The 27,237-nt window shown below is 35.8% G+C and overlaps 1 protein-coding gene across 1 annotated transcript in view; it reads left to right on the top strand.

The window, feature by feature from the left end:
- Positions 1-27,237, top strand: part of LOC138057298 (protein polybromo-1-like) — a 63,861-nt gene that overhangs the window by 21,857 nt on the left and 14,767 nt on the right. The window contains exons 16-36 of the mRNA XM_068903353.1: positions 1,428-1,520; positions 2,948-3,136; positions 5,557-5,610; positions 5,916-5,993; positions 7,860-7,949; positions 8,596-8,659; positions 12,283-12,355; positions 12,487-12,592; positions 12,851-12,904; positions 13,862-14,029; positions 14,637-14,688; positions 15,457-15,539; positions 15,700-15,764; positions 16,726-16,765; positions 17,278-17,364; positions 18,794-18,991; positions 22,647-22,735; positions 24,131-24,197; positions 24,504-24,575; positions 24,966-25,067; positions 25,235-25,309. Coding sequence (XP_068759454.1) covers positions 1,428-1,520; positions 2,948-3,136; positions 5,557-5,610; positions 5,916-5,993; positions 7,860-7,949; positions 8,596-8,659; positions 12,283-12,355; positions 12,487-12,592; positions 12,851-12,904; positions 13,862-14,029; positions 14,637-14,688; positions 15,457-15,539; positions 15,700-15,764; positions 16,726-16,765; positions 17,278-17,364; positions 18,794-18,991; positions 22,647-22,735; positions 24,131-24,197; positions 24,504-24,575; positions 24,966-25,067; positions 25,235-25,309 — 1,899 coding nt within the window. The remainder of the gene's footprint in view (positions 1-1,427; positions 1,521-2,947; positions 3,137-5,556; positions 5,611-5,915; positions 5,994-7,859; positions 7,950-8,595; positions 8,660-12,282; positions 12,356-12,486; positions 12,593-12,850; positions 12,905-13,861; positions 14,030-14,636; positions 14,689-15,456; positions 15,540-15,699; positions 15,765-16,725; positions 16,766-17,277; positions 17,365-18,793; positions 18,992-22,646; positions 22,736-24,130; positions 24,198-24,503; positions 24,576-24,965; positions 25,068-25,234; positions 25,310-27,237) is intronic.

The raw sequence follows: 27,237 nt of genomic DNA, 5'->3' as shown, positions 1-27,237 counted from the left end.
TTGTTGTCATTGCATTTTAAAGCACTACAAAGCAATAAAATTTTTAAAGAATTAAAATCCTTTCTGGAATTTTAGATTTAGTCAACACCAATAAAGTATGCAAATTATTTATATCTTTGGAATTTTTTGGTTTTTTTGTGCAGATACATGTAGGTGACCCTTTTTACCCTTCTTTTTGTATGTACTTATATTTTTACCAGCTTTTGTTATAAATGTACATAGTTGTATACAGTTACATGTAGTTGCCCTATTTCCCGACACTTTTTGCAAAACTCATTGACAAATATCTTTCACTAAACAGCACTAACAAGCTAAAATTTAGCTGCAATCTAGCTTCCACTGCTGGTAAGGAGGTCATGAAGTTTCATCGCTTGAAGCTCTTTGGTTTCTTTGTAATACATGTATTATTGCAGAAAGATTATTAATAAGTCAAATTTGGTGCCCTAATTCCGGACAGGTTGCCCTATTTCCGGACAATTGTTATGAGATAAATACTATTCTCAATCATGACAAAATACATCATACAAAAAGTCTTGAATAAAGAAACTTTCCTTTAAAAAAATTACTTTTTTCTGAATTTTAAAGCATTTTCTTTCATTAATTTAGTGAAGAAGTCATCAGTGTATTGAAATCACTCAAAACAGAATTGCATAAAGCTAAGACTGGTGACTGATGGAAAAACAACAGTAGGAAACTGGATTGGAGAACATCAGTATTTTTGAATTTCAATAATCCTTATTTGCAAAGCTCTTTTCTTGGTCATTTCCTTCATGGCACTGATCCTACTGTTTGCAATCGTTAGGTGTCCAGAATTAAATACTCCTCGCCTAAAATGCAATTTAAAACTCTTTTGCTCAGAGATAGGAAACTGCAAACAGAAAATTCTTATTTGCTCAAAAGGGTAGTCCTTTAGCTTAACTTGTGTCAAAAAAATCATACCGCTTAATTGGAAAGACATTCTTCAATGCACAATAAAAATCGCATTTAAGTAGAGACAGATTTTACTTACCTCAACAAAAACTTGACTCTTCCCTCCTTTATGGATAATAACTTGGTTACGAAAACAACAAATGCAAGCAGACTACTTAATAAGTTTTTTGAACATATCGTTCAGATCTATTTCATTTTTACAACTAAATTACAGAATCGTAAAGTCTACGTATCTGGAAATAAGTGTGTCCCAGAAATAGGGCAACATACTGTAGTTATTTTATTATTACTCTACATGTAGTCAATATCATTTTCGAATTGTTACTATTTTATCAAGATATTGTGTGATATAACTTTTGAGGGCCACAGGTTTGTTGGCTTTGATGTATGGGATGTAACTCCCATTAAATGAAGACCTTACTTGTGTACTATAGAGTGAACCATTTTGTTGGTTAATCTTACGTAGTAAACAAACAAGCTTCTTATATATTTTACAGGATGCTCAAAGAATGCTAGAACACATGAAAAAGAAAAAAGTAGAAATAATCAATTATATGGAGGAAAAAGGCATTTCTCTTGAAGAATACAAGGTTATAAAATTGAGTAACCCATATTTTAATACTGTATGTATCTATTGTACTGTGAATATAGAATATACAACCTGTAAGCAAGATGCCTACTGAGCCATCATTATGCCTTTTTTATTATAAATTATGACTAGCTCAGTGAGCGGGCAAAATGAACCAAATCCAGCGCTGTGATTGGCTACTCCAGCCGGCAAGATGGAGTGATCTTGCCCCCTCGGGATTTCTCGCTTGGTCCTGCAAGATCAAAGATCATTCTTTTGGTGTTTTATCCCATATAATAAATCCTTTATTAACCAAGCTTGTTCGGTCAAGATGACTGGATATTGCACACATTCTTTTTTTGCATGTTTATGGACCGGCCTCAACTTTGTCTCAGTTTAAATATGCAAAAAACAAGGTTCATACTACTCCTTGAAGTCCTTGAAAAGCCCTGGAATTTAATTTTGGACTTCAAGGGCGCTTGAAAAGCCCTTGAAAAAAAGGTTTTGTGGAAAACTGCTTGAAAACTCTTTGAATTTTTGCTTGGGTGAAAATTGTTGAGATTGCTTCCTGCTAAGTTAAAGAGACATTTCAAAAATTGAGCCCAAAATTGACTATGAGGGAAACATTAGAACCAAAAATTAAAATGCTTGTGCATGCACTTAACTTGCAGGATGTGGTAAGGAATATCAAGGTAGGCTTTTTCAGCGAAGAAAACACTGAAACACTATGTATGGCATAGGAATCCTCTTATAAAGACTCCTTGAAAACAAACTCAATTCATGGTTACTGAAAACTCCTTGAATACTCCTGGAATTTTACAGACAAAATCCAGCACGAACCCGGAAAAAAAGAACTTGGCCAATATCCAGCCATCTTGACGTCATGCTTGGTCAAAAACCCAGATCGTATATTGTAATTGATGTGGAAAGCAGTATCGAAAACTGCAAACAAATTAAGCTCTTTTACATATTGAGGTATGTACATTGTTTATAAAGTTGAACTGCTAGTTAGTCTCAGAACTTATTAGTTTAAGAACAACACCTAGAGTCTAGACAAAATGTAAATTATTATAACAAACTCCATAGAGTTTACCAGACTAAATGATTTGATTTGGACAAATAATTCATTTGGTAAAATTATTTTTGTGATGAAAGGCATCAGCAGCAAAATTGTAGCCATGGCAATAGCATAGCTGGATATTTTGTGAATTTTGGTAATGTCCAATGCTGCTTGCAAACTTGGGAATTACCAGAAACAGCATTGTTTATCATCTTCAAAGACCCTTTCTTTAAATCATCATAATGATTTTAAAACATGTATGTTTTTACATTACAAGGTTAATGTTTTTAAGTTTTTGCTGATTTCATCATTTGAGTAAACTGTCGTCAAAACTTTTGAATTTGATTATTAATCATAACACCACATTTTGTGCATAATTTTTGTTTTAGAGGAAAAAGAAAGCAAAGAAAATTGATCCAGACCCATCTGCCAAGGAAAAGACCAGTGGCAGTGTTCTCCAAAGGAAACCCAAAACAGAATTACGTAAACCCAAGAAAAGCAAAAGGGTGGAAGAAGTTGATCCACTTCTTCTGAGAAAAAGGATGCGACAGCTGTACAAGGCTGTGGTGAACTATCAGGTAATTTAAAGGCATAAGCTGTCTAAAATACCAGTAGAAAGAAAACAAGATTAAGAGGTAAAAAGGAAAACGTCAATACATCGTGCATTACAAGGGAGACCACATTTTATCCCTTATAGCTACAAGTATACTCACCTGTGCACGCATATACTGTACCCCAGCTTCAAGGAATAACGTCCGTTTTTCAAATTGTTTGAATTCAGGAGATAAAACCCAGTGACAACTTGGGGGATTTCTCCAGCAAAAATCCCCAGTCCAATTGTATATTCCAAAAAAAAAACTCTTTTTATATTAGGTTCAAGGTCAAAGTCAATGTTTCAGCTTCTATTCTTACTTTTTATGGTTATTTTCATGACTCTTTCATTTTTTATGATTTTGGATATTTTCAAAATAATATAATATCTCCATAAGATCAATATTATTTTTCCCTGCTAGCAGAGGTCTCTTTTCCTTTTGTGTTCGCTGGGCTGATGAGTGCAGGAAAAGAGACCTCTGCCTTGGGTCAACACTCACTTTGATCCAACTGCCGTCCACAACCTTCGACGACACTCTTCAAACCGCATGCCCCATGACGTGTTTGCTGACTGTGACTTGAGCCCACTGTGTCCCATGCATGAATTCCTTTACAGTTATTCCGCTGTTGTTAAGTGAGCCCACACAACAGAAAGTATCATGTGAGGATTTGGTCGCTAAGTACTGTAACTGTCACAAGACCTAGGATGTACTGTATGCGGATGATACCATTATCACATCCTCCGCAGAGGACTTACATGTTCTTGAATACAAAATCCAGTCTTGGTTGATGGCTAACAAATTGACTCTGAATGTCAAGAAAACCAAATTCATGCATATTGGCAGTCCTTACAGATTATCTCAAGTACATAATGACTTTACTGTACAAGTAAATAGCAAATCACTAGAAAGGGTATCTGAACATAAAACCCTAGGAGTTCACATTGAAGAATGTCTTACCTGGGGCCCACACATTAATGATGTTACAAACAACCATACCATACCTTTTGATACTAGAATAAATCTATATAATGCACTTGTGACACCCTACTTCAATAATTGTAGCCCTTTCTGGGGCAATATTGGTAAGAGCTTATCTGAAAAACTTCAAAAACTACAACATAGGGCTGCCAGGATTGTCACCCTCTCAGAGTTATGAGATCTGCTCAAGTGACCTGTTGGAGGGGCTTGGCTGGGAAAGATTAGAAAACTTTAGATTTACTTAATGTACAAAATTCATAATAATCTTTCCCCATTGTATCTAAAGCAAATCTTTTACAACATCTCAACCGTTCATACAAATAATCTTAGAAACTCTGAATCAAATTACTACATTCCTAGACTGAGAACTGAATATGACAAAAGTAGCTTACATTACAGGGGATCTGTTCTGTGGAACAGAATCCCCTTAGAGATCAGACACCAACCTACAGTACTGTAGTTTGAACAACTTCAAAACCGCTCTCCACGGGGTAGATTAGAATGAATTTATGTAACTTTTCATTGTATGTTTTCTTATTTTAGTCGTAATTAAATTTTGAATTTTAGTTAAAGTAGCTTTAGTCATGTCTTTTAGGAAGAGCATTTTTATGATAAAATTTCATGAATAAATAATGATTTACGTCGGACATGCTTAAAACAGTGAGTGTCTTCCCATGACAGTGGTCTCTTTTCCGATACTTGTCAGCCGAACGCAAAAAGAAAAGAGACCTCTACTAGCAAATCAATTATTTTTATGAACGTTTTTAAAAAAGATATTCACAGAATGAGTCAAACCAGATCAATGTGTGCTTTATTTTTTCCATTTACTGTGATTTTCGTAATTCTGTGAAATCTCATCTTCAAGTGCCAACAGCCAAACTGCATTTTGGCTTGGATCAATCAAATAATATCAATTATAATTATTATTGATGCATGACACAACCTAGAGATCAGCATCTTTGGTTTCCCCAGTATACTGGAACTCAATGCCAATGGAAAGAGATGGAATACATCTGTACGAATCTTTTCACTGAAGAAACTGTAAAAGATACAATGTAAAATGGTATTCAAGCTGTGAACTAAAGAAAACCTCCATTTCACTTTCCGGAGGCAGAGTTGATTCAGAGATTTGATTGATGGAAGCCAAAACACAGTTTAGCACTTAATTAGCATTTGTAGGTGAGATTCCACAGAATTATGAAAATCGCAGCAAGATCTTGGCCACACAAGTTCACATGTAATGTTGGTGGTTGTGATGACCCAGTTTTGTATTCGCAAGGTTGGACTGAAGCAAGCATGGAATGGAGGCAAATGGGGGGGGGGAATTAGGGGTCAGATACACTTGCCTGACCCGTGGAACTGTGTGGATACAAAACTGGACTATTGGATTATAATGCAATATAACCGAAATGTTTCCATATTTATAGGATGAAAATGGACGATATCTCTCTGCTATATTTGTTGAACTTCCATCATCCCAGGTTTGAATTTTATCGTGTTTTCCTTTATAATCTTTTGTTCAATTTGTTTCATTAATATGGTTACATTTTCTTTTCCTTTCTCACCTGTCTTCTCTTTTAATTCATGGGGATAACATTATACTGCTTAAGAAGCTTTTTATCTTTTTTTCAAAAATTTTATCTCTGAGTCACTACCTTGCAAGAGGGAGTGGTTTTAAAAAGTGCTACCCAAATAATTGGGTAACTGGTTTTTGAGATTATCATTGTTTTTGTTTCATTAGGTGAAAATTATTTCTAAGCTAAGACAACTGAATTGTTTCACACAGGATTACCCAGATTACTACCAAGTGATATCTGAGCCGGTGTGTTTGAGTCAAATCGAGAATAATATCAGGGATAATAAGGTATCATTTTCTTCAGTGGACTCTTGAACTTAAAATTAATCCGTTTACATAGATCACTACAATAGCTTACAGTACATTACTTTAAAGCAACCTGCAACATTTTGACTGTCATTTTAGCTGCTGTATAACTTCAGTGAAATACATCTCTAATATTACATTGTACAAACCCAAACTTGATTGTTTCTGATTGAATTTTATCTACTGAGCATGAGGTGTCTCTCTGTTTCTACATTCCTGTGAGGAAAGATAAGGGCTCCTTAAGATGTTTGTGTTGGTCCCTTGTGTCTTGCAAAAAGCGTATGTTGAATTGACCTTGAACTCTGCCATCCAAGGTCTCAGTATTGGTTTTTTCAGTTGCAAGCAAAGCGTTGGTAACAAGGTAAGGTTTTTTACCTGCAAGATTAGTAACTTTATTCCCTTTTTTATCGCTTTTTTAAAACAGAAGATAGAGTAATATGACAATCTAAGGATGGCATGGTGTCTGAAAATCTCAAGTAAAATATTTTTGCGAACAACAATTATTTGTTACCCTTGATACTACAATTATTTGCATCTAATGAAAATAGAAAAGTGAGCAAAAGAAAGACACAAGGGTTCTGGCAACCTAAAATAACCAATGGGTTAAAAGTGCTAGGTTGTCATTAGACAAATTGACTTTGCTAAAATACGTCACAGTCACACTACACACACAGACCCACCCACCCAGGTTCTCATGGGTAAGCAATGGCTTTCCCAGACAGAAGCCATTGGTTGTTCTGCAGTTTAAGCAATGGGTAAGCAATGCTTACCCAGAAACCATTGCTTGTTTTGCAGTTTTTTCACCATTAAAGGAAAAGCCAAAAAAGGAGTAATGATTATCATGACTGACATGAATTTAAGACTTTAATAATTTATTGACACTTTCATTTAAGTACACAAATTTTAGGGCCAAGTCGCACTAGAGGGCAATTTCGGATTTGTTCAGGACAAATCTGACTTGAAATCGGCCAGTGACAAAAAAATTCGGCTGTGAGCGTCGCGCAATTTCCTGCGAAACCGCCTTTACTCGCTGTTTCCATCCACAAACAGCGACACGAGGGATCTCAAAATGTTCTCAGCTGACGAAGATGTTCGGCGCAAAGAAGTTTGGGATGATCGGGCATTGAGCCGTCTTCGCTGAACTGAAAGGATTCTTGCAACGAGTCAGAACGCGTGGTAGAAGGAGATGGGCTGGGAGTTCCTCAATCGTTGAATATGTAAGGGCTAGGCATCAGATAGGTTGTTGCCACATTTCATACGCCCGCGCCTGGATTCATGTTGTTGCGAAATGAGAACGTTTTCAATTTTACCGCGAAGTCTATAGCCTGCGAGAAGGCTCTCTCTCTTCGGCGGGCCTGCTCGCAGGCTACGAAGTCTATCGCATAGAGACTGCTACATATCACCTGTCAAATCACTTCCGAATCAGGACACCCTCGCTATTGTTTTTCAAGATTTGTTTCAGTTCGGCCTGCCCCAGAGGTAGTCGACGGCATCTTTGAAGTTTGTCTGTCTGCGACCAAATTTTGTCCTTCGGTGGACAAATCGGTCGCACTTGGTTTTTCATTGTGATGACAGATTTTTGACATAAATAACAGTTTTGTCCTCTAGTGCGACTTGGCCCTTAGTTTGGGAATTTCCTTTTTAATTTTTGAGTGACCTATTTGGTTAGTCAAAGTACAGAGTACTTATTATTATATAGATATAGGACTATACAAATCACTTGACTCTGATGAGTAGCAACGCTCAGGTTGTTGAAATCTCAGTCAATGTCACTTACAGCAATCCTTCTCAAGACTACTCTCACGTGGCTTTCTGGGTTCAACAAACCCATTGCTAATTTTATTTCAGTACTCTGGTGAAGATGAACTTATGTTGGACTTTGAAGTCATGTTTGATAATGCACGATACTATAATGAGGAGGATTCCCAAGTGTACCAGGTTGAGTTAAAAATAAACTATTAACAATAAGATAATTATTATCCATATGGCCTCAGTTGTTCAAAAGATGGATAACACTACCCACCGGATAAATCACTATCCATTGGATTGTGCAATTGGTTTTGTTCGTGTTTATCGACAAGATAGTGATGTATCCGGCGGATAGCGCTATCCATTGTTTGAACAACTCAGACACCTGAACATTAGACCTCGCATGGAAATGCGTCTCTAGAAACCAGAGTCTCCATTCGAATGACAAGACACTTGTCTCTAGAGGTGAGACTCTTATCTTGCAAGAATCACTGAAGCAGCAACATTGGCATAAATTTTGATAGAAGTCTGATGGCTACACAAACGTTTGCAAATTGAAACAACAAAACGACACTCTTGTTGAGCGTGAAACATGAATCAAGATTACAATACTGTTAAAAACGAAAAATAAATCATGCCAATTGCCAACATTTCAGTTTTAAATGTGGTGGCATTGTAAACAGATCTCTGTGAAATTATAGAGGAACTTTGCTTTCCTGAAACACCATATGAAATAGAACGAATTCGGATAGTTTATTGTTGGCTTTTTACTCAACACTTGTCCACCTTCTGTACATGTACATGTATTAATGAAGCCTTTGGTATCCAAAATTAGGATGCTTGTACTTTAGAGAAAGTGCTGAGAAAGAAGAAGAAGTCTCTTGGACAAATACACTCAGGTGTGTCTTTTTTGAAGGTACTTGAACTAGATTTTTTTTCTTTTTGTACCCACAAATCAGGGACAGCAGCAAGATGTGAGGGTCGAGACTGAGGTAGTAATACCGAAACTAAGAACATTTAAAAATCGTGGACCGTGGAAGAAAACGAATAATGTGGCACAGGAAATTGTTACACAAAAGTGGTAAACAAAAGAAAAATGCATGCCTGGTGTTCTACTTGCAGCTATGTATTTAAGCAATGGAGGACTTTTTCTGTGTTTACATAACCTCATCTAAACATGAGGGGGAGTTGGGAGAATTCGAGACAGTAAATGTCGAGAATTTTCCCAACTCCCCGAGTGTTTAGATGAGGCTATGTAAACAGCGAAAAAAGTCCTGTATTCCTTTTATAAAATATTTCTCATAACTAATTTGGCAAATGAAGGATTGAAACAGATTTTCTTGATACACACTCATATTTCCTACCAGCCAATCAAAACGTGCATCCGACAACATATAACCAATCAAAATTTGTGTGATGTCACAGCCTTGTTTAAGGCCCGTGCAAACGCTTGCAACATTGTTGGGCCCAACATGTCACGAGCATTTGCACACCATGTTGTGTGTTGTTGCGTGTTGTTGCGACTTGTTGGAAGTTGTTGGATGAAGTTTGAAACTGGTCGAACTTCAGAGCCAACAAGTGCCAACATTTCTATTGTTTCGCGGTCATTGAAGTGTGGTTCAACAATGTTGCGTTCGTTTGCACAGCACATCCAACAATGTTGCGCCGGCGCACATGCACTACATGCCACGTATCCACACAAATACACGCGAACAAGAAATCAACATGGCATCGGAGATGGAAAGCATCCCAGAATCCTTTGTATTCATTATCTAAAGACCCAACATGTTGTGACTTGTTACGAGCGTTTGCACACATCGGCTAACATCACGCAACAAGAGACAACAATGTTGGGCCCAACAAAGATGCAAGTAGTTGCAAGCGTTTGCATGGGCCTTTTATATACATACACTCATCTATCCTAATTATTTTGTAAAGATACATGAAAATAAATATTGTTACTGTTTTGGAAAACCAAGATCAGAATTGCAAGACACCTACATGAAGTGACCTACCAGTAGTTGAAGTGAATGAAGGCTACCAGTATTTAATTTTAGCAAATTGATTTCCTTGGGTCTGTATGAGCATCATAATAAAATTGTTGGACCTGATTGTGATTTGAAGTGGTTGAAGTGATCACCTAGCAAACTTAGAGATTTTTTCTCCATTGAATGGTGAACAATTCTCTGATTTAGCAAAAGAGGAGTTCCTTATGTAGCAAACAGCTGATCTAGCATGGGTTCAGCTGCACTTGCAGGGGTAGATGATACTGGTTCATCAAACGGGAGTCCTGAGTAATCATCAACCAAAGGGAGCAGGGTCTCCCATTCAGAATAAGTCAACAACAACAATAATAATAATAATAATAATAATAATAATAATAATAATAATAATAATAATAATAATACCGGTAATAATTGCATGAAGACACACAGAAATGGACCCTTATTGACTTAGCTGTTCCAGCTGACCAGAACATCACCAGAGCTGAAGAGGAGAAGGTTGAAAAGTACCAGGAACTAGCATTTGAAATCAGAAGGATTTATGGAGCCTCGAAAGTCACAATAATACCTGTCATGATTGGTGCTGTTGGAAGCATATCAAAAGGTGCCAAGACCTGGTTTGGCAAGCTTGATGTACCTGACTTCCTTGGAAGTGTACAATTATTATTCCATTCTTGGAACTGCTCACCTGTGACAGAAAGTGTTGTGTCTCTAAGCTACGGGGAGTGGCTGAGACACAATAAACATTACCCAGTGGAACAACTGGAGACAACTGAATAATAATAATAATAATAATAATAATTTAATAACGCACACTTTATTTCCATGATAAAAATATTTACAAACATTAAAATATCTCCAAAAGGTAAGAACTATAAATTTACAAGCAAATTAAGTATTTCTCTGTTTTAAAACTTCAAAAAAAGAAAATAATAATAATAATAATGATAATAATAATAATAACAAACTTTATTGAGCACTCTTTCATACAAACTTGAATCTTACATGTATCTGGTAAAAATAAATAATAATAATAATGATAATTATATAAATTTTATTAAATTAAAAATTTAAATGCCGGCGGTGGCGACATTAATCCGGCAATCGTCAAGAGAGTCTCCTATATTCCGGAAAGGTACTCGGGACCCTCTTACGCACGCATGTACTGATCTTAAGAGTTCAAATGAGATGACAGTTCTGAGCCAATTAATGACGTTGTTATAGGGCTCACCGTCCTTCTGTACTAACTTGTCTGCTAAGTGCTTAAGAAATCGTTGGCACTCATTTCCCATCCCACCGTTCGTTCCGAAAACCAAGGGTGTAAAGGATCCCATCTCGACCTCAAGCACTCGTTGCTGATATTTCCGCTTTTTCTCCTCTTCTTGGTCTTTAAAGACTTCGGTTGTCGGCTTGCTCTGGTTACATTTGGAGTTAACATGCGTGACCCTGACGTCGAAAAATGCTGTAACTCCTCTAGACCAGAAATCTGCCGCCTTATATTATAATAATAATAATAATAATAATAATAATAATAATAATAATACCGGTAATAATAATATTGTCTTAAAGTTTCCACTGATTGCGAATCTTTTAGTGACTGTGGAAGATCATTCCAAAGTACTGCCGAAGCCAACAAAAAAGACTGACCATCATATAACTTAAGATTGAACGCAGCTTTTGTTAAAAGATTTTTGGTAGATGAGCGCAGTGATCGTGAAGGTTTATAGGGTATAAGAAGGTCAGTTATATAATTTGGAGCTTGGTTGTTGAGTTCTTTAAATGTGAATTTTAAATTTAATCGGCTGTTCAATAGGTAGCCTATGGAGTTCCTTGAGGAGAGGTGTTATGTGATCATATTTGTTGTCTCAGGGATGAATATGATTTGATTATTATTGTAATTATTATAACATTGATCTTACTTCACACATCACCTCTCTTCCAATATGTGCTACAGTCTCACTATAGTGGTGAACTACAGTAGCAAATGCGCAAGAACAGCTTAAAATGCACTACTGAAAACGACTACCTGGTAAGCACAAAGTGCTTTACTTAACAAAGTCTCAATCATTCTTAGAGGTGGGTGATTGCATTAAAGAGTAAGAAAAATTAAATTTGTCACCACAGAACTAAGCACTATTGTTACAGTGTATTGCTTGTTTTCACAAAATTGCAATTATAAGTTTGAGATTACTTTGGTGAGTGGATCCACAAACTAAGTTAAAGTAGCATAGATACAATGTACATGAGGATTGAAGAGTCGATTAATTAGAGGACAAAGAGACATTTTACAAAGAAGGGCACTTCAGTTACAGATACCCATTGATGTCAATATTTTTCCTCTATATTTAGTCTTGAGACTGAGGCCATATTATGGCCTGGTGAAAGTAGTCAACTTAAAGTTGTTGTCATTTCAGGAAGAATGTTATTTAGTCAAACAATGCATATGGGAACTTAAGGAGAAAGCAAGTAGACTTGACTTTTCATCTAATTTGTTTGTTCGTGTTGTATTCAAAACACAGGTGAAGTTAACCCTCCAACACCTCTAGCAATACCAGCTAAGCAAGCCACACCCACCAAGTCTGGCAGGATTTCGTAAGTTCAACAAGCTAGGGATATACATGTTGAGATGCCCACATAAATCTCTTAACCTATGACAAACATGCATTTTTGTTGTTGTTTGTTTTTGCTTTTAGTAATCACCTTTTGCGACAATTTCATTTTAGCTCTTCTCCTGGCTCTACTGCCAAGAAGTACAGTCAAGTGCCTTCAGCAACAAATGAGTTGAAGGAATTATGTAGAGAGCTGTTCAATGCTGTCAAGGATTGCACTGTATGTCTTTTATTTATTTATTTGTTGCCAGTGGTGATTAGACTGATAATTAGAAACTCTGTGAAGCAGTCTTAGGTCTTGACCCTGTCATGAGATGGCATTGGGTTACTTTATTTTCATACAGTAAATGTTTTTTTGTCTTTGTTTGTAGTGGATAGATTTTGCTTAAGTGGTCAATGTGTATCTCATTAGCGCACAAAAGAGATGAAAATGTTATTGATGCCTAATTCCTCTACTTCTCGTCATTCTACATTTTAGGATAGTCATGGAAGACAGCTTTGCCTAATTTTTCAGAAATTACCTTCACGAGCTGTAAGTATTGTATGAATTGTCATCTTACATGTATATTGCACAATGAGAATAATCATGATAATACTTTGTCGTCATCATCATCATCATTTCTCTTTGCGCCAGTAGGCGCATAAGGCCGTCACGCTCTTTGCCCAATGCTCTCTGTTGCGCGCCGCTGCCTTGGCCACATTCCAACTCTTCCACCGCGCTTTGTCTCTCGCCTTCTCGACCATCCTTCTCCAAGTGGTCCTTGGTCTCCCTCTCGCCCTTCGACCCTCCGGCGTCCATCCCAAAGCTGTGAAACAATCATTCTCATCTTCTCTCCTAACTACATATGCCCCAGCCAGTTCCACCTTCTCCGTCTTATCTCACTGCTTATGTTGTTGATTTCTGCCATTTCCACTACTCTGTTGTTTGATATTCTTTGGTGCCATCTGATTCTCAGTATCACTGTAATTTCATGTCTGGTAATGTGTGTTTTTGTCCTCTCCTATTAAAATTTGAGTAGCATGCACTATTTTTCTTTCATTGTGAGATGATAAAAGGATACTTTTACAAACGTATTGACAAGTGAGCGGAATCCATTTCTGAACATTTCCTGTGGAAAGAAAATTTTTACTCTGTTGCTTCAGCTCCAGCAACCGAGATTTCCTTAAAGGATATGAAGAATTAAGATAGCCAATCACACTGAAGTATCACACAATGCATAATTGTTCACAACATATTGCCATTTTCTTCTACAAGAAGCCCTACATAAATACATTGTACAGCAAGCAGCATTCATTTGTAGAACAACATGTGGTCCATTTCCAAGGAAGTAAATCAAAAAAACTCTTCCTATTCTGGAAAGCTTCCCACATGCAACTGACTGAACCCAGCTACCCAGAGTGATACCTCTTTAGCCTTTTGTCTAGTTTAAGATTCTACTTTACTTAATCAGCTGATTTTGTTTTGGTATGTTCATTTTCTTTTTGACAGGAATATCCAGACTACTACACACTGATTAAGAAGCCCATTGATATGGCAAAGATAAACACAAAACTTTATGGAGATCAATATCAGACTCTGGATGACTTTTTGTCGGACTTTCAACTGATGTTTGACAATGCTTGTCGCTATAATGAGCCAGACTCACAAGTTTACAAGGTGACACTCCTTTGCCAATTATTATAAGGCTGGAATTTGAGTGCCCCTTAGATACTGCTGCTTCTGAAGAAAAAAAGAAAACATTTTTGAGATCTATACTCAAAAATAGGCAGAACAATGATAATTATTCTTACCAGGTTTCTCATTAATCATACAATGTAGCTTTTTAGAGGTCTCTTATTGTTCTGAATTCATGTTACATCCTACATGTAGGTTTCTGTCATCTGGTTTCTTTTTTGCAGTAAATTCACTCTTGTGAATGGCTAATGCTTGAAATATCAGTCATTCAATCTTTTTGTGGTGGCAATTCAACCTAATCAAATCAAATTATCATGTTTTACTTTTCCACCAAAGCAGCACCACAATTGCTTTAGAAACAAGCCCCTTCTTTTGTTTGACAAGTTAGATTAATGCTTCAGTTACATACATTTAATTACATGGTAGCTAGTTGAAACGACCAAACTATTCAAAGTTTTTAGACCTGTGGTTTTAAGTTATATTGCCATTTGAAATATCAAAGAAAAAAATGATATGACAGATGTCCCCCCTCCCCTCCCCCCCCCCCAAAAAAAAAACAATATTGTATTTTTTGGATCTCTTTATGTAGGATGCTCTTAGTCTTGCAAGGGAACTCTTAAGGAAGAAGGCTGAGTTAGTTGGTAAGTTTGAGTTTTGGAAATGGACAAACATTTATGTGCAAATTGTGATCTCCAAGGTTAATTACTCCTGGAGTCTTTAACTAAGAAAACTGAAACAAACCCAGGTAACTCATTGTTATTTCCTGACCAAGCCCTATTTTTCCTTGCTGCTATAGTTTGATAATGATTATACATGTACATGTTATTTCATTGACGAAGAAAACATATCCAATTTACACTCAGCCATATCTTTTAAACGAACTGAAATTTTGTCAAATACAAACTGAAAAAGTAAGACGTACAAATCATCTTTTTTGACAAATTTAAGAAATATGGAGTAATGTATGACATACAGCATCATAAATTGTGTCATGGGCTATTGTTTTTTACAGTTAATTGTCCAGAATGAATCTTGCTCAAGTTAAAAGCTCTTTTATTGTTTAATTTGATATGAAAATAGTAGTCAGCATAACCCTTTTTCCAAAGTAACCACCATTTTAGTATTCTGTTTTTGCTAGCAAATCAGCCATTATTGCCTCGGTGAAAGTTAAATTAAATGTAGTGTTTTGGATGTCAAAGACAACAAAGGATAATTTGCAAAAGAAATGCTAAAATTTCATCAGGAACAACGGTACTATAATTGCAATCCTATATTGTTGAAGCAAAAAGCTGTAACATTTAGGAAACTAAAAGGATTTTAGTGGGTGAATTTGTGCTACATTGTAGTGTTCACACAAACGTCTTGCCGTTGTTTAAGAAGACATAAACTGTTTTTGCTTTATACAAAAGGTGAGGAAAGTAAGGTGCCTAACATGCAAGATGTGGTGCGGAAACTGTTGAATGCGTTGTATCAATCTATTATGAATCATGTGGTAAGACACCATCAAACCATACTTTTTTTCTTAAACTTTCTATTCATGAAACTTCACATTAAAATTACTAAGCATGTTTTTCATGTATTTATGACATTTAAAAAGACGTCTGTGGCTGTTAATTACTCATGAATTATTTCTGTTTGGGTCTCTATTATAGGATGAGGATGGGCGCTGTTTCAGTGATTCGTTGGCAGAATTATCTGTCCGACATGATGGCGGGAGGTAAATTCACTTTCTGCAAGGCAACGTTAAAATCAAAGAAGTTGTTGCTGTGAATGATGTCTTTATTTTTGAGCCTAATTAGTGGAGTTGAATGAAATAAATGTATTAATTTTTTTCTCAATGCGCAAGCGGGTAGATTTCTCCAAATCCTGCAATCTGATTGGCTCTCGGAGTGGGAGGAATTTTTCTATCTTGCCCGTCAAAGCAGGTGGAATCTTAGCCCTGGCTATGTGAGCTTGTGTGATGAGCCAGCATTAGGATCAAAAACAGATTTTTTGGAAGCCTTTTATATGTTTTTAAAAGTAAACAGTGCTTTACAAATTCATCATTGGAGTATTGCCGGATATTTCTCTTTTGATAATAAACGTTGCAGGCCAGCCATAAACAATGGTTCTCAGCCAGCACATCTTTTTAGGAAAAAAATTAACAGGTTATTTTCCAGCCTTGGTCGGACTGTATAGGGAAAAACTGTGTCCTTGGTCTCCAATACAGGCCTTGGGCCTTGCTCGAGACCTTGGGCACAGTTTTTCCGTATACAGAGCTCCTGGCTGGTGAATAACATAAAAAGATATTTGAAGTGCGGGTTATAGATGAAATGGAGAAGTGATCCTCACATTTTTCCGGACAATTGAAGCAATTGTCTTTTGTAGACACCTGAAAAATTCTGGTGGCTTCACCAGGATTGGACCCCATGACCTCTGCAATGCTGGTTCAATGTTCCACCAACTGAGCTACAAAGCCACTCAGTTGGAAGCAGGTCAATGTGTTGGGCTCATGTGTTCCCTTCAAAGGACTACATGTATAATTATATGAATGAAATAAATGTATATGTTTGAAGTGCGGGTTATACACCAAATGGAGAAGTGATCCAAGCACATTAGAGACAATTTATTCGAATAGTTCAAAGAAGGCAGTTAAAATACACAAAAATAATGACTCTTGCTTTGTGTTGTTCCCTAAGACCATTGTCTTTGCTAACCATTGGAGAAGCACTGAGAAAGGTAAATTATTGTCATTCAATCTTTTTATTACAAACTGATTACTACGTGCCATTCGCATTGGTGGCAGCAATGTCATTATAGCTATACTGAACCGAAGACCAAAGGAATGTTTCATGTTTTCCTTCTTTCTTTTCTTGTTGATACTTTGGTTAAATTTTTTTCTTGGTTTAAATTTTATCAACCCAGTTTGATTTTAACTTTTCTTTGCGTAAGATTCATTATCATAATCTGAAGCAAAGTAAAATCAAAACACAACAGAGACATCCATGACAGTTAATTTATTAATTAGTTATTCCATCCCATATACTGTTGCCATGGCACCCTATATTCTACTCTTCATGTATCCCACCATGTATCTGTCTTCGAAACGTCATAACTGTTTTTTTAAATTTCTTTATTTTATTTCTTTTATTTTTCCAATAATTAGTGACTGCGAAGTGTCTTGTTTTGAGGGTTGTTGAACTTTGCATTTTGGTCATTGTAACCATAACATGCTCCATCTATCATTGCAGGGACAGTACCACAGGCTGGATAAGTTTCAGGAAGATATGTTTGCAATTCTAGAGAAAGCAAGAGAAGTTAGTCGCTCAGATACGGAGGTAATCAAGAAGCCTTTAACATGTATTTGTTAACTTCTACATAAAAAGATGCTCTTCCTAGTGTCTGGGAAAAATGAGTGATGGGTACTAGGCAACTCCCATGTTGTTGCACTTGTAAACACATGATGTTTAGGTGCTAATGTTGAGATGCCTGAAGGGTAAGATCAATTAGCAAATGGGTTTTGACTTGTACAATGTACATGTACACATCAATCAATGGAGATATATACTAGCCTGTTCCAGGCTGTCAAGTTGTGGGACAGCAAAATTTGAAAGTGTGAAAGAAAGCAATATCCAGTGGGACATGGTTTAATTAATATTTTTTATCATATGGACAGGAGTGTTTTGCCGGGACCTAGAACACTTGTAGAATCAATACAACCACTTCATCTGTGAACCAAGTGGCATATTTTTTGTATGTAACAGGAGTGGTAATATTGCGTGAGCAAGGACATCACAATTCCAGGCATTTTTCCTGCCTTATTTTTGTTGTATTAAAACGCATTGTTTGTATTAAAGCCTGCTTTTCAATCTCTAGCATGTATATTAATTTTATTCTTAAAAGAAAATTACAAGTTAGCTTAAAGATATGAATCTTATGTTCTTGTGGCAAGAATGCGCTTACTTGATATACATGTAGCTCACTTGAGTCTTTGATCAGATAATCTTAAGATGGAGAGAAACTTTATTTATTTAGGAGGATTTAATTCAAACAAACATGTGTAAATGTCACAGAAAACAGGCAGGTTCAAAAGTCAGGCTGGATCAACTTGGATCGCTTACCTCGGATTGAATTAAAAATATATCATAATAATAATAATAATAATAATATATAATAATAATAATAATAATAATAATAATAATAATAATAATTGAAAAATTTATAGTGCACAAATATCTTTGAGTATAATCAAAATTAATGCACAATAAAAATAATTAAATTTAAAAAATGGTCTAACTGAACATAGATTGATTACAAAGAGGAGTAAAAAAGGGTGAAGTAGTATATGTATTCATTAATGGCATAAAAAGTAAAGTATGCATTTAAGATCCTAATTATAAGTTACATTTAAAAATAAGTCTTCAGCGATTTAAATTTGCTAAAATTAGTTTTGTTAAGTATATTGTTCAGCAATTTGAGCTGCTATTTTATAGGAGCAATCACATAGTGTATTTTTTTACTTGATAGATCTGAGTTGATCTGGTCCGACTAATTTGTACCTACCCATTAAATAATGAGATAATCACCCACATTGAGACAAATTCCAGTATTAGGTGTTCATAGCATTTTTGTCAAAATGGAAAATAAAGTAGTTTGAGGATAAAAAGAGATACCACTGCACCCAGCAAAATTAGCTAAAAACAACTTCTACCCCAAAAGACATGCATTTACAAGTACATGTATAGCAATCAGTGGCATATTTTTCAGGTATATGATGATGCAGTTGAATTACAGCAAAAGTTTGTGAGCCAGAGAGACAAGCTTTGTAAAGATGGAGAAAGGTTTGTTTCCCCAGCTCTTGTCATTATCAAGAGACATCTCCTGCAAGAGTTGGATGAGGAAAGAAAATTTAAAGTTGAAGCAGAGGCCAAGGAAGATAATATTCAAGTGAAAGAAATGTCTCAGGCAAGTGGCTAATGAAAGAAGAGTTTTGAAAGTATAGTTTTGGACTTTTTGATAGCACTATCATCACTAATTGACTGATATACAACACTGAAATCGAATGGCAATTTTTTTAATGGATTTAACAAACATTGAAGGAATTGAATGCCTTGAATGCATCACACTGTTTACTGAACTCACATCTAAGTTGTCTGGCAATGTACTCAACTCTGCAAAGGTAAAAAAAAAATTGGAAATGTGACAGTGAAGAATTATTTGAATGAAAGCTTGTTGCCTCTTTTGTGCTTCATTATTTACAGTCAAGGTTCTTTCGAAAAGGGTTTGATGTGAACTGTCAGAAATTTATTTAATTGCATATGCTTTGTGACGTGGATTGTGTCTTGTTTGCACGCACGCAATTGAAATAGGAAGGGTTTTTTTGCCTCAAATATGTTGTTTGCTTCAATAAATTTTTCACTGGAAAAGATTTTTTTGAGATTTCCACCCTTTGTAAATTTATCATGTTGTCTAATTTTCTGGCTTAACCAAATTGCAAACGTGGTTGAAATGTGATACGGGAGGATTTTTGTGGTAGTGCACTGTAAGCAGTGCATAAGTCACGAAAATAAACAGATCTGTTGGAAGTTACAACAAATGAGCCCCAAAATCAGCAGAAAATTGCGACGCTGATGAATAATAGAGTAGATGCTATTCCCAAAACGATGGAATTACCTGCTGATAAATAACCTCGTCTTGGAGAGTAAATTTTTGATTTGAAATGTCCAAACAATGTTAACTACAACTAAAACAATTGATCAACAAAAATAACTTGTTAGAGAGATGTCTGTTTGCGTCAAAAACAAAACAATGGTCAACCTCAAGAGTTGGACAATTGTGATCTTTGTGTTGAATTCACACATTTCTTGTCAAACTTTATACCATAATTTCCGGGCGATTACCCGCGGGTAATGTGTTAATTTTTCCGCAAACAGTTCTTGGTGCGGGTTATAGGAAGGTGCGGGTAATGTGATAATTTTTAAATCTTCCGGTATAGTTTTAAAACCGTAAGAGGGAAAAAAATATAAAAGTCATTAATGAAAGTGTTCCTTAAAACTGTAGATTGCCTTATTTATCCCGCTTTAATTGTCTAACAAACTTAAATGCTCTCGATGAAAACCAATGCAAATTGAAAACGTGTCAACAAATATCGTTCACAATCAAAATCGTTTATCACCCATGTGATATTACTTTCTTACTTTGCTAATTTCACAGCTTCTTTCTTTGTTTAGTTGAAAATAAAACATTATTTACTAACTGGAATAATAAACTCAAAACAAAAGAATAAAAATGTGAAATAGCAGGCTTCAAAGAAACTGATGCCGACATACATGTTCATTTCATGGCGTCGCTGCCGCCGTGATTGTCGGCACGAGTGTAAACAAACATACACGGACAAAATTTTAAAACACCAGAACATTCGGCGCATCAGTGAAATATTCCTAGCAAGCACTGCCTTGAGGTAGAGAGTATTTTCCTGTTTCAAGCGATTTCTTAGAGTCAATAGTAGTAGAATTTTCATTGTTATGCTGCACCTCTATGGCACACAAGAAGATACTAAGATATGGGCGAAAATAATTTCCGCGCATGCGAAGAAGTGCAGCAGGATGGAGGTTTCCGTCGCTGAGGGGAGGTGGGTGGGACAAGGGTGCTCTGTAGCGACCTCTCGGGGCATGAACGCATAACAGGGCGATTACAAGTGTGGAGGTCGAATAAATACTCTGCTCAATACCCATGGGTATTACGATGGTCTCTAGAGAAAACGCGTGCTAATTTACGTATCGCGCGTGGCCAATTCGGCGCAATCATATCAATGAAAATAGATCCTGAAATATCGATTTTTATTTAGAACGGATTTTTACAAGCGCTATCATTCAATGGAAGATCAAAAACAATAGGTGTGAAAACTTACCAATTTCACGCTAAAGGATATTTTGTTAACAAAAACAATGGTTGAAGTTTTTATTTGATTCAAAACATTATAAAAAGGTCATGAATTGACTGAATGTGAAATACACCCTTCAATCATTTACGATAAGTGTAGCCACAACAATAATTATTTTGAGTCAAAATGCCCGGTGTAAAACGTGGACCTCAGAGTTTTACTTTTGAGTATAAGCTCAAAGTTGTCGCTCGTGCAGATAACTTTGTGAGTTCACGAATTTCTTTTGTTTTTGGGTGCGGGTAATCTGTTGAAATTTTTTTCTTGTTATTGCAAAAAATGACCGATGCGGGTAATCTACCGCGTGAATAATCGCCCGGAAATTACGGTAACACTTGAAAGAAAAAGAAAACTTAAAAAAACCTGGTATCTTGCCATCATTTGACAGAGATGCTTCAATGTTTCGCGAGTAAACACGCAGCGGTAACTTGATCAAGGTGGCTGCTGAATTCAATGTCACTTTTGATTTTTTTGATTTACTTGTATAGCCAAAAGTACAATAAAAAAATTGAACATAGCAAAACTATCACAAAATGTTTTTGGATGATGGTAGCTTTTCATATTCACGGTTCAAGATTAATGTTGTTTTCACGTCGTAAATTTTGTTGCTGATAGCAAAATATTTTATTCTCGATCGACCATACTGAAAACTTCCTTCTGGTCTTCCTAAAAACTGTGTATCAATAATTATTTACTTTTGCATCAATATTTGTTTTGCATAAAGCAAGCTAACAAAATATGTACTTGCTTAGTTTGCATTTTTGGGCGTTAAAATAGAATTTCCAGTCCTATGCTTCTGTTAGAAAGTGGTACATTTTTTAGGTCACCCATCCAGATACTAACCCCGCCAGATAGGGGTTAACCTCAGTGAACTTTTGTATTGCAACCTGTCAGACGATCATAGTGCACGCTTCAACTTACAAGTCGTGAAAAGAAGTTGTTAGGGAAGTTGAAATTTATCAACATATCAGCCTAGAAGCCAATGTTTCTCGATTCCCTTTTATTTTATTCAATCTTTCTGCGTTTAGTACTTTGCTAGTAACCACATGTCTTCTCAGGGGGCTATTTACCTAAGACTTCTACCATTGCACTAAAATGATAAACAATACCAAAACAATATAGTGTACTGTTAGAGCTACATATTACGCAAAGACAACTTGAAGCTCCTGGAAGACAAAACGCAGCTCAGTTGACAATATGGAATTAAGCGCTTTGTTACTGCACTACCATACGTATGCAATGCGTGCCTTTTTTTTTGTAAAGATAGGCTGATAGCCAGGTTTTTAACCTCAGAAAAAGATCTGCTTCGTCGTATGAATGTGTGAGCCAGAGAGCCTCTGCTGTCATGACTTTTGGCTGACCCCTTGAATGATTTTACTGACCCCCGAATTGAAAACATTGACTGGAACGCTGCAGTTCAATACCACCAAACTCAGTCCCTTCTGTTTTTGGGTAACACTGACCACAGGCAACCCGGTGTACGCTCATGGAGCATCTAGTTTTTTTAAAGTTGACCACTGACCAGGTACTGGGTTTCGATTGGATCTCAGGCTTGAGCCAGGTTATCTTATTGTACGAAATTGTACTAAATCTGTATACTATGTTGTCTCACACCCACGAAAAAAGTTGTTCAGTCACCTGATTGACCATCTCTGTTCTCACTGGGTTTCCTTTCTACAGGTGCCAGTTAGTGATGAAGCATGTGAGCAGAAAATGCCATACAAGGGTACTCAAGTACAAGTGGGTGATTTCGTGTACCTAACACCAAGGTAATTTAGTTGTTTTTGTTAGAGGGTTTTGAAAAATTATGGTTCTCAACCCATGCCTCAATGCACCTTTTTTTTGAGGAGCCAGTTTCAAGACCAAGCTGTGTCACACTTCTGTCCTGTTTGCTTTATAATTCCTGGAATACATGTACTTCATATTTAGCAATGCGAGGTGGTTGTTGAACATCTCCTGCAACACTTCTTGCACTTTTCTTTCAAGAATCTCTAAAGGCAAGCCAATTATTGACCGCAGTTAAGCCGGTTACACACGAGGCAGTTTTCCTTGACAAGTTAGACTTGCCAAGTTACATTTGCCTGTGTTTAAAGAAAAACTTGTCAAATTTTGCCTTGACAAGTGCACTTGTTCAAGAGCTAGCATGCTAGCTTTCGAACATTGACACTTTTTTGAAGTGAAAACTTGTGTAAAAGTGTGTAAACTACTTCATATGCTCGACGAATGTATCGATCCACAAAAATAAAAACCATAGTTTGGGCAAGCTATCTTAATCGCAAGAACAAAAAACTGTCTTTTGAATTGTGTTTTAAAATTAATGAGATTTCCTGCATGGTAATGAGCAAACTGCATTATCTCTGTCAAGGGGCAATGCTGACATCTATTATATGTTCGTCATGCACTTAAAACAAAGTAGACATATTGCAGAGGTTTAAAAACCGTAACATACAGAAACTAAACTGTCAGTGAAGATCCACCGAGTACAGCTGTAAAACAGAATAATATTATTTCCTTTGGTCACAGGCGTGATGAAGTTGAAAATGCAAAGAACAGCGGGACAAAGCAACTCCAGTTATTGCATTGAATGCTTGACAGGCAACGCTACTTGATTGGACACATATTTCACAAAATCCGACAGTATGGAATTTGAAGGAGTGGTTAATTATACCAGGGATGTTGCAAATATTATTGCACAAAAAAGAAATGGAATATGAATCTTGCGTTTAGCTTATAAAATTAGAGCTTATTTGAGATATGATTCTAAAAATTGCACTTTTTTTAACTGATGTGAAATTACGCTTACTTACCTTCTGTAAACAAGTTATTGTTTTGCTGCCATTCTTTCTGCCTCTGAATTTCTCTTTCATGTTGCCTTTGCATGTAATCTCTAGCCCTCTCTCCTTCCAGTTGCAAGGTTCTTCCCTACACTATAGACTGTATTCATAAATGGCAGTCACATTTATAATTCTTTTGTCCACGTGCAAATTATGTATGGTATCGAGGCTTGGTAGGCTAATTTGCACTTCGACAAAAGAATTATAAATTGGCCGCCATTTATGAATAAGGTCTATTGTCCCCTATGTCTGTCTTTCCCACTTCACTTTGCGATGTTCTTCGGTACAATTTTTATCTTCACTATTACTATGCCTTTGTTTGTTGTCTAGGGAAGACATATTATCGCCTCAAATTGTATTGATAGAAAAGCTGTACACAGATAACAATGGGGAGCAGGTGAATGGTAGTTTAGTGAAGAAACACTGTTATCTATGTTATTATATCAATTTGGTGTTTTTCTCACTTTGAAACTGTAGAAATAAGGTATTTTTCTCTCCAACCAGGCCTTAACCATTTTCCATCACCCACTGTGAAATTTCAAGATAAAATTATTATTCATGACTTTGATTCAAAAGCAACTGTCTTATATTTTTACGACACTCAAGGACATTAAGTGGATTTTTTTAAACTTGAAATCCTCACGTTTTAAGAAGGGAATTAATTTAAAATGAAACATTGCAACCTGTTCTCCTCTGTTTTTAGTGGCTGTTTGGAAATTGGTTTTATAGACCTCAGGAGACCTTTCATAATGCAACCAGGAAGTTTTTGAAAAAGGTAAGATAACATCTTCAATTAACCAGTACAGTGTTAAGATTCAGCTTGTGGAAATTTCCAACTGCAATATTTGCATTGATTTGTATTGTAATACATGAAGGACTATGTACTGTCCAAATTGGAAATTTTTTGTGTAAGAAAAATTTCTCAGACTGCCAAATTAGACGATACAGCCTCATCCAATTTGCCACTCCAAGGAATTTTTTTAATCCAATTATTTCCAAATTGCCTGAAGAATAACGTTTAGTCATCAATAATGTAGCTAACATAGTAGCATCTCTTTAACATAATAAGTTTTGTTTTCATAATGAGTATTTAAAAGTTATTGGGTCTATCCTACTCTTAAGATCTTTTGGTAACTTAGCTTTGAATGTATTGTCTTTTTTGCAGGAGGTGTTTAAGAGTGACTACTCTACTAGTTCTAAGCTTTGTCAAGTTTTAGGAACATGCCATGTCATGTATGTTAAGGATTACATCAAGCAAACAGTTGAGGTGATGGAATAGTTTTCACTTTGCAACAACAAAGACAGTAGATCACTTTACGTGATCCTTTTCTTTCTTGTATTTCATCCTTAAATCTTGTGTAATAAGTAGTCATAGATCTTTCTCACCCTTTTGTGAGCCATTGCATCACTGATAACTTATTGCTTCTGTAACAGGACTTTAGAGAGGAAGACGTGTTTGTGTGTGAATCACAATACTGCATCAAAAGAAAGTCTTTCAGGAAAATAAAGGTAATTTTAATTTCCATTCAAGACCTACTTTAAATAGTAGATAAAATGTGAGCAGGAGATCTGTTTGGATGTTTCAGCTCACCATTATAAATGCCCATACAGTTTGGACACAAATATTTTATTGTCCTTGTATGTATGTAAAATAAAACAATAAATAAAATATGGTAGAGATCTGTGTCAAAGTTAATGAATATTTATTTATTTGTTTATTTTATTTATTTGTTTATGTATTTATTTATTTATTTATTTAAGAAATTCGCCCAAAAGCAAGTAGGCAAACATGTACAAAAAAACGTGAGGTTCTCTTCTAGATAAATTCATCTAACCCATCCCCCAGAATGGTAATATAAATTGAGAATAGAAAGCAAAAGTTAAAAAAATATATCAGAAAAATAAACTAGCAAGTACAAAGTGTAAAGGTATTGGCACTGCGGCTCTTGCATGTAGGACAGACTAACTTACAGGAACTAACATTGTCCTTTGATGAATACTAAGTAGTATAATTCATCAATCTTAGTTGATTTGTAGTCAGGTTTACAGAGGAGTACATGTGACTCAATTAGTACCTGCTGATTGGTCATAACTTTGATGGATAATTATTTACTTTTACAAACAAAATTAATGATAAACAGACGACATTAAGAGTTAAAGAATCCTCTGAAAACAAAAAAAGAACAGGAAACTTAAAGTCATCACATATAGCAAAATGTTACTCACTGCCAAACAATAAGCAATATTTGAGGTTGTGATGCTAAGCATAAAATTGACTGAAATAACACTATTCATCGTCTTTTTTTTTTGTCATAAAGTTTTCTTTTTGCCGCAAATTATGAGCCGTGGGGTATGTTACAGAATTAAATCAACATCAAACTACAGAAGATACAGAATGTGTAGGGGCAATGGGGCTTATACATGTAAAAAGGAGACAATAAACTCAGAAGGGTGCTATCCACACCCATCCTTTTGAATATACCACAAGTTTTGCATTCGTTTTCTCATGTCTCCATACTTACCTAAGAATAAGGTTTAGTCATCAATAATAATTTAATAATAATTTTATTTACTTATATAGCACCCTTTAACATTTATGGAATGCTCAAAGGCGCTTGACAATCCAAGAAAAGTAATATTTACAATAAATAATTACAATAAAGATGCTATTTACAATTATTGATAACTACAATAACAGTACTAAAATAAAATAATAATAATAATAAATAAATAATGAATAACTGAATGAATGAATAAAAAGTATATAAATAAAATACGAAATACCAATAAGATCGTAATGCAAATCTAAAAAGCTAGCTCTAAAAGATAAGTCTTAAGAGATTTCTTAAATAGCGCTAGCGAATCAATCATGCGGATGTGCGCAGGCAAGCTGTTCCACAGCGCACACACAGAGGCATGAAACGAGCGGGCACCTAAAGTTGTGCGCATAACCCCTTTGGGCGTTCTAAAAATATTGTATCATTATTGCATAATGAATACCTAGACGATGATCTAATACAGATCAGTTACTTAAATGACTAGGAGCCATGCCATGAATCGCCTTAAAAGTAATCATCAAGATTTTGAATTGAATACGATAATTTACTGGCAGCCAATGAAGGTTGTAAAGTACAGTATTAATGTGATCAAATTTCATTGTGTCCGTTATAAGCCTGGCTGCCATATTCTGTATGCGTTGTAATTTCGATAGCTGGTACTTGGGTAACCCATATAATAGACTATTGCAATAATCCAGCCTTGAAGTTATGTAAGCATGGACTAATGAGGATTGTCTGCATTCCTTAGATAAGTATTTCGATATACACCTAATGTTATGAATGTGGTAGAAGGAGGCCTTGCATATCTGGTTAATATGGCTGTTCATCCCGAGAGATTCGGCGACTGGAAAAACGATCAATCTTCTGGTTGCCAACTTC

The sequence above is a fragment of the Montipora capricornis genome, chromosome 7 (assembly GCF_036669925.1).
Source record: "Montipora capricornis isolate CH-2021 chromosome 7, ASM3666992v2, whole genome shotgun sequence".
NCBI classification, from domain to species: domain Eukaryota; kingdom Metazoa; phylum Cnidaria; class Anthozoa; order Scleractinia; family Acroporidae; genus Montipora; species Montipora capricornis.
Note: the sequence above shows the minus strand (reverse complement) of the source record. Positions and strands in the feature narration are given on the sequence as shown.